General features: G+C 43.2%; 1 protein-coding gene across 1 annotated transcript; it reads right to left on the bottom strand.

Annotated features, from left to right (window-relative positions):
• Window positions 1–393: 393 nt before the first annotated feature.
• Window positions 394–3431, bottom strand: LOC109208485. Its single transcript, XM_019371604.1, has 3 exons — window positions 3315–3431; window positions 1446–1627; window positions 394–634 (listed from the first exon to the last, which is right to left on the bottom strand). The coding sequence occupies exons 1-3, from the start codon at window positions 3429–3431 to the stop codon at window positions 394–396; spliced, it is 540 nt and encodes a 179-aa protein (XP_019227149.1).
• Window positions 3432–8466: the final 5035 nt, after the last annotated feature.

The following is an 8466-nucleotide window of genomic DNA, read 5'->3' as shown; positions in this document are numbered from 1 at the left end:
TTCGAGACCTCAACCTGTCCACTTGCCTGGGGGGTGATAGGGAGTTGACACCTTGTGAGTGACACCATACTTGGAGAGTAAAGTGTCAAAGGCTTTGTTACAAAAATGAGAACCCCCATCACTAATGATGGCCCTTGGGGTGCCGAACCTTGTGAATATATTTTTCTTCTAGAAAGGCACTACACTCCGTGCTACATTGTTAGGCAAAGCCACTGCTTCAACCCATTTGGAAACGTAATCCACAGCAACAAGAATATAGGTGCTTCCACACGAACTCTCAAATGGACCCATAAAGTCGATGCCTCATACATCAAAAATATCAATCTCAAAGATGGTGGTGAGAGGCATCTCATTCTTCTTGGAAATCCCTCCCGCCCTTTGCCAATCATTACACTACTTAACAAGCTTGCTAGCATCTTTGTACAAGGTAGTCCAATAGAATCCACAGCTTAGGACCTTTGTAGCAGTTCTCGCCCCACCATGGTGGCCGCCATATGGCGAGGAATGGCAAGCTTCAAGAATACCCAATTGCTCTTCTTCTGGAACACATCTCAGGATAACACCACCGGTGCAAATTTTGAACAGATATGGCTCATCCCAATAGTTATCCAAGCAGTCCCGTTTGAGCTTCTTTCTTTGGTTTGAAGAGAACTCATTCGGGACAAATCCGCTCAAAAAATAGTTATCCACATCGGCAAACCAAGGCATCCTGGTCAAAGACATGCAAAGGAGTTGTTCATCCGCAAATGAATCATTGATCTCAAGGCCATCATCGGGCCTCCCCTCTTCTTCCAAACGGGACAAGTGGTCCGCCACTTAATTCTCACTCCCTTTTCGGTCTATGATTTCAAGATTCAAACTCTTGTAGAAGAAGTACCCACCTCATCAATCTAGCCTTTGAGTCCTTCTTACTTATCAAATAACGAAGCGCCGCGTGATCGGCGTGAACAATCACTTTGGTACCCATGAGGTACGGGCAGAAATTTTCCATAGCAAAGACATGGCTAAGAGTTCTTTCTCGGTCACCGTATAGTTGACTTGGGCATCTTTCATGGTCTTACTAGCATAGTAGACCGGATGGAATATCTTGTTGATTCTTTGCCCCAACACCGCTCCTACCGCCACATCACTAGCATCACACATGAGCTCAAATGGTAAGCTCCAATTTGGTGCGGTAATGATGGGAGTGGTGGTCTACTTATGCTTGAATAGCTCAAATGCTTTCATGCAATCACATTGAACACAAATTTTGCATCTTTTTCCCACAAATTGCACAAGGGGCTCACCACCTTTGAGAAATCCTTGATGAACCGAAGGTAAAACCCCGCATGACCTAGAAAACTCCTCACTCCTTTGACGGAAGTAGGAGGAGGGAGTTTTAATATCACTTCAATTTTTTCTTTATCCACTTCAATACCATTCTTGGAGATCTTATGGCCGAGGACAATGCCCTCCTTAACCATAAAGTCAAAAGTTTATCAAGATTATCCAAACATTCATCAAAAGAATCCCACACAACAGAGAAATCATCCATGAAAACTTCGAGGAAGTCCTCCGCCATATCCGTGAATATTGCCATCATACACCGCTGAAAAGTAGCTGGTGCATTACATAACCAAACGACATCCTTGAGAATGCAAACATGACATACGAACAAGTGAAAGTGGTCTTCTCTTGGTCTTTAGGTGCAATAAGAATCAGGTTATACCCGGAATACCCATCCAAGAAGCAATAATAAGCACGTCCGGCTAACCTATCCAACAATTGATCAAGAAATGGAAGCGGAAAATGGTCTTTTCGAGTCACTTTGTTGAGCTTTCTATAATCCATGCGTACCCTCCAACTGGTGACAATTCTTGTGGGGATCAACTCATCGTTGTCATTTGTAATCACAGTCATGCCCCCTTCTTTGAGACACATTGTACCGATGAAGTCCATAAACTATCAGAAATGGGGTAGACAACCCCAGCATCCAACAACTTGATGACCTCTTTCTTGACAACCTCTTACATGGCCTCATTCAACCTTCTTTGATGTTCCACAGAGGGTTTGGCATCCTCCTCCAATATGATTTTGTGCATGCAAAAGACAGGGCTTATACCTAGAATATCCGCCAATGTCCAACCTATTTCTTTCTTCCTCCTTTAGAGCACCGCAAGGATAGCATCTACCTGCACGTTAGTTAAGCACGAGGAAAGAATAACGGGTAAAGTGGAACAAGGGCCTAAGAACTCATACCTGAGGCGTGAAGGCAAAGGCTTCAACTCCAATATGGGAGGCTCCTCGATTGAGGGCTTTGTTGGTGGAGTCTTCCGGTTCTCAAGATCCAAGGAAAGTTTCGAGGGCTCATATGTATATGAACCCATTCCTTGCAAAGCATTGACATATTCCACCAAGCCTTCCTTCTCATTCACATCATGATAGCACATCTTCTAATGGGTCTTCCACATTAATCACAGCACTTGTGTCTTCAACAATCACTTCGGTCACAAGATCCACAAACGAACACACTTCGTTGCTATTAGGCTGCCTCATTAACTTGCAAACATGTAACACAACTTTTTCATCGCCCACCCGGAAGGTGAGCTCCCCTACTTCCACATCACCTAAGGCCTTCCCTGTAGCTAGGAAAGGTCTCCCCAATATGATCGGCACCTCGTAGTCAACCTCACAGTCAAGTATTACAAAATCTGCGGGAAGTATGAACTTGTCGACCCGAACTAGCACATCATTAATTATCCCCATTGGCTCTTCATTGTCATGTTTGCCATTTGCAACCTCATGGATGTGGGCCTTGGTTGCCCAATCCCCACTGTCTTGAACACAGAATATGGCATCAAGTTAATGCTTGCCTCCAGATCACACAAAGCTTTGGCGAAATTGGCACTACCAATAGTGCATGGGATTGTAAAGGCACCGGGGTCTTCTAACTTTGGAGCCATGGAATGCACAATGGCACTCACTTGATGTGTCATTTTGATCGTTTCACAATTCATTGATCTCTTCTTTGTTACCAAGTCCTTCATGAATCTGGCATATCCCGGCATTTGTTCTAGAGCTTCAACAAAAGGCACATTTATGGACAAACTTTTCATCATATTAATGAATTTCATGAATTGGTTCTCATTGTTTTGTTTTGCAAGCCTTTGAGGATATGGTGGAGGAGGCCTTCGCAAAGAGGCCTTGGCTTTGGGCACAACCGTTTCGGGTATGTCTATCACGTGTTCCCTAGACGGGTTCAAATCATTTTGTGTCTCCTCCACGTTGTCATCAACGTCTATCCTCACTTCATCATTCGCATTCTCATCACTCACTTGCACATCATTTCTTGGCTCGTCATCATCTTGCACTAACACATCATCAATCACAACCTTTCTTGGATTAGAGGTACTAGCAACTCCACCTCTACCACTTCTTGTAGTAATCGCCATAGCATGGCCCGTATTGTTCCCACCTTTCGGGTTTACTACCGTATCACTTGGTAGTGCCCCCTTAGGGAGAGTATTCAAAGCTTGAGAAATTTGGCCAAGTTGGACTTCCAAGTTGTGGATATAAGTGTTGTGGGAAGTTAATTGGGCATTGGAGTCGGCATTTTTCTTCATCATTTGCTCAAACATTGTCTCAATCCGTCCCATCTCATTGTTAGAAGAGCTAGGACCTTGTAATGGATATGGAGGCGGGTTGTTTGGTTGTTGATACATCGGAGGCCTTTGATAGTTCGACCCTCGATTCCCTTGATTATTGTTATTCCAACCCCCTTGATTGTTATTGCATCCCCAATTACTATTATTGTTGCCTCCCCAATTGCCTTGGTTTCCTTGGTTACCCCAAATTTGATTGTTGTTGTTCCCCCAATTGCTTCGGTTGTTGTTGTTGCCACTATTCCAATTTCCTTGTTGACTTTGATTTCTCCAATTTCCTTGTGATCTCCACTTTTGTTGATTCGGAGCATTGCCATGTCTTGGTAGTTGTTCACATATTGAGCCTCTTCACTTTGATCATCACATGAATCATCTTGATTGTACCCACTACCACTTTGCTCAAATTGGTTCGGATTATTTTGAACTTGTTGACCTCGTTGCCTTCTCTTGTTGATCATCATATTCACTCCTTCCATGGCATTCACTTGTTTTGGCCCTTGAACTTGTTGCAACTGAGCTTTGGCCAATTGGTTCATGGTAGTAGTCAACTCGGCTATAGCTTGGCCGTGGGTATGGAGCTCCTTGTGTAGGTGAATAACATTAGGATCACCTTGTGGCACATTAGCTCGACTTTTCCACGCCGAAGAAGTATCCGCCATCTCATCACGTATTTCACACGCTTCGGCATATGGCGTATTCATGAAGTTCCCCCTGGTGAGTTGGTTAACTACATATTAGTTTGTAGTGTTGATCTCCCTGTAGAAGGTCTGTTGGATCATGGCCTCAGTCATATCGTTGTTTGGGCTCTCCTTTACCATTGTTCGGTACCTCTCCCAAATATCATATAACGGTTCATTTGGCTCTTGTTTAAAAGCAACAATCTCATCTCTTAACATCGCCATATGTCCCGAAGAAAAGAACTTTGCGATTAACTTCACGACCAACTCATCCTAAGTGATGATGGAATAGTTAGGTAACCTTTCTAGCCAATCCAAAGCCTTCCCCCTTAGAGAAAATGGGAGAAGCCTTAACCTCAATGCGTCCTCGGAGACATTAGATTGCTTGCTCCCCCAACATGTATCAACAAAACCTTTGAGATGCTTGAAGGCGTTTTATTGTGGAGCTCCAGTGAAGAAACCTCTATGTTCTAAGAGTGTAAGCATGACATTGGTTATTTGAAAGTTTCCCACCCTAATTCGGGGCGGGACTATTGAACTTGCATAGCCTTCGTTGGGCAACACCCGGTGTGCAACCCTTGGAGGAGATGGGGGAGGGTTTGGAATATTATCATGAGGCGGTCGGCCTCTTCTTTGTGCTTAAGGTTCGGGTTGAATCTCATCCACGTGATCATCATCTACCTCCTCCCCCAATGGTAAATTCCCCAGGGCTTCATTGTTAAGAGCCATTTGGTACCTAAGAGCAATTCACACACATTTTAGAAAAATGGAAGGAAAGAAAAACAAAACACACAACTACTTAGATATATATCTAAAACCGTCTAACTCCCCGGCAACGACGCTAAAAATTGATCGGGTCCAAGCCTGCACTACTATTGAGTAGCGAGGTTGGTCGATGGAGTTTTACCAACTAGGTTGGGATCAAATCCACAGGGATTTAATTTGTTTGGAATTAGATTTATATCCAAGTCTAGATGCGGGTTTTGCTCTTAATTGCACTTCCACAAATGTTTGGTTTGATTTCGACTTCTACTTCTATTCTATTGCATGCAACATTTGAAACTAAGTACAATGTTTTTGTTGTTGATTTTCAAGGGTTAAAGGGACTAGGGTAGTGACTTCTACCTAGGTGGATATCTGAGGAGTAGCAAGAATCTAGGGCAATTATGTGAATTATTCGGGGTCGTAATATAGCTATCACACCCGGGTACTCAATCTATACCTCTCGGTAGTTTGAGTGATTTTCCCAATTTGGCTTTCTCAAGTCCAAATGGGTATTCATGCATTACAAGTGATATTAGCTCAAGTCGGGTATTACTATCTCTAGGTTTAACCCTTTAATTGGGGCTATCAATTTCTTGAGCTCACCCCAATTCCGTGTTAGCCTAGTTTTCCTAGACTTAGTCCCTCTTTCTCAAGTAGAGACTATGTCATGAAGGCATGAATCAGTGTTTGCATCCACTAATTCCATAGTTCTAGCAAGAACTAGGCTAAATACTACTAACCCATACACATTCAAGCCCTAAAACTCAAGACCCATATAATACCCACACTAGGGTTGGGTCACATCGCTAGCTAAGGGTTTAGCTACTCATGGAAATAACAGAAATTAAAGAAGAAATGAAGATAAAATTCATAATACTAGATTAAAAGATGAAAATCTAATGTTGAGAGATAATTACAGTACAAAATTTCCCAAAAAGGAATAACCAGCCGTCTCACGTACTCTGCTAAAACATAACATAACCTAAAAATTTCAAAAAGATCTATTTATACTAAGCTGAAATTTCCGGAAAAAAATACTCCTTGGGAGGTTTCGCGGCCGCGTAATTCTTACCGCGGCTGCACTCTTGCTTTCGTGGCCGTGTAATTCTGACCACGGTCCGTGTTTTCAATTTCTGGATCTGGTTGAACATGGTTTCGCGGTTCGCGCAATTTGCATCGCGGTTGCATAGGAGACTTTTGCGGCCGCGTAATTCTAACACGGACGACACTTCTTGTTTTAGCTTGAAATGTGAACTCTCTGATAGCCTCCATCATGGCGGGGTATCCAATCAATGTGGGGTACCTTATGTCCTACCACATCTCCAAGGCAGTTGGAAATGAAGAAAGATCCTATCCCTAACCCAACTTCATCACCATCTATCTCGAGGACCAAGGGGTCGAGAAGAGGCACTATGACACAAAGGTGAAGCCTAAAAAGCCTTTCTCCTGGTATAACCTCCAAGGACCGGACAACCCTAAAGCAAAGGGTAAAGCTACTACCTCCACTGGCCAGTCTGAAGAGCCAAGGGCAGTGGCCACCGGGTCAGAACCTTCCACAGCAGAGGGATCTTCAGCTGCCATGCCTCCTCCTTCATCCGGGCCATCCATCATCGTGCCATTATCTGTGCCCTCATCTTCCACTTACCCTCAGACAGCACTGCGGGTTTCTCAGACATTATCCAGCATCAACAACTGGATGCAGGAAGCTACATCAAAGTTGTCTGTCTTATCTAGTGCAGTAGCAGCACAGTCAGCCCCGGCACAACTTCAGATACCTCTATCAGTGGAGGATTCATTGAAGGAGCTTCTGGACAACCAAAAGAAGCTCTTGGACAACCAGAAGAAGATCTTGGAGACTTTGGTTATACATGGAAAGGTTATCAAGGATCTGGGCAAGCAAGTGAAGAAGATGAAGAAGACTCAAGCCTCAAAGGAGTCAGTAGAGCTGCTGAAGAAGGAAGTAGAGAAGTTTACATCTGCTGGAGACATCCCGCTGGACTTGCTCATGGAGGAGCAAGCCCCAGCAGCACAGGCAGCAGAGCATAAGGCACCAGATGCAGCAGTTGACCAGTCTGAGGAGCCGACTGCCACTACACATATTGCTGAGGAGATGATCTAGATGCTCCGCAACCCCGTGGTCCCCCAGTCAGAGGATGTGGAGATCCAGTTAGAGGACCCGGAGGGAGCTGATGATCTTGTGCAGTTCGAGGACCCCAATCATGTGCCTGACCAGATGCAGACAGAGACCACATAGGGAGTTTTCTTTACTCTTTAATCCTTTCCCTGATCTTATTTTGATATTAGCATTGAGGACAATGCTATCTTTTATTTGGGGGGGGGGGGGTCCATTTTGATTTGGTGATGATTTGATGATATTGGTATGTAAGAACCAGTACACTATTTTTCTTTATCTTTACTTATCTTTATTTTCACTTTTGGTATGTATATATTCGTTATTTATACTTTTGGTATGTATATATTTTTACCATTTGATGTATATATTCAGTTTAATTTCCGTAGTTTACTTCATAACTTCTTTCGTTATTTTCCCTTATTAGCATAGCTTCTTATTTCCTTTAGTAGCTTCTTGCTTATTGGTTAGCTTCTTTTTCTTTCTTTTTTTTAAGTTTTATGTTGACAATAAGCCTTTGGTCTTCTTAATGCCACAGTTCTTTCCAAAGGTGTATGTTGTGTGAACCGGGTGGCTCTTCCCGATGATGGATGGCGTGACAACCTTCTTAAGGGATTGAGTCCGTTTTCTTTATGTTTTGATGTAAATAGTAGTAATGAATAGCAGTGTCTCAGGCAGGCTTCACTCGGGCCTAACACATCTACCTTCGACCTTATGGTTAGAAACAAGTTTATTGGCAAAGAATAGCTCTAGTCGTGACCTTTAGACTCTTGTGTTGACTAAACAATCATCGAGTGGCTTCTTTGAGCCATTTGTGATGCTCAATCTTAGCTAGGGTTGTTGTGGGCCCTCGACCCTGTTCTCTTTAACAATCCAACAGCTTGTGAGGTGAGGTATTGAATTGCAAGTCCAAGTTCCATGCCAACAAGTCTAGAACTTGCCATGAATGTTTGTCTAGGTAAATTTCCAAGTGTAGCTCGATTTGAGAAATGATTGTACGCTCTCTTTGTTCCAATTTTAAACTTAAAAGCTTCCATAGCCTACCAATATGATATCCATAGTCAACCCCTTTGAGCCGAAGCCCTTTTTCTTTCAACAACCACGTTACAAGCCTTTATCTGTTCTATGATGACTCTCTCTTGGCACCCGATCGTTACTTGGCATTCTTCATAGACAAGTAGCAAAAGCATATGTTTGGGGGATAGACGAGGAATGTGAAAGTGATAAAAGCTACAAAGAACAAAAAGAAATG

Source organism: Nicotiana attenuata, unplaced genomic scaffold, assembly GCF_001879085.1.
Source record: "Nicotiana attenuata strain UT unplaced genomic scaffold, NIATTr2, whole genome shotgun sequence".
Classification (NCBI taxonomy): domain Eukaryota; kingdom Viridiplantae; phylum Streptophyta; class Magnoliopsida; order Solanales; family Solanaceae; genus Nicotiana; species Nicotiana attenuata.
The sequence above is the reverse complement of the archived record's forward strand: the minus strand, read 5'-3'. Positions and strand labels throughout refer to the sequence as shown.

Coding starts and splice junctions, on each gene's coding strand:
- LOC109208485 (XM_019371604.1), bottom strand. CDS start 3,431: ATGGCGATTACTACAAGAAGTGGTAGAGGTGGAGTTGCTAGTACCTCT. Junction 1,628..3,314: donor AGCCAAGAAATGATGTGCAA/GTGAGTGATGAG, acceptor TGCATTCTCAAG/GATGTCGTTTGGTTATGTAA. Junction 635..1,445: donor TTATGGTTAAGGAGGGCATT/GTCCTCGGCCAT, acceptor TTCAAACCAAAG/AAAGAAGCTCAAACGGGACT.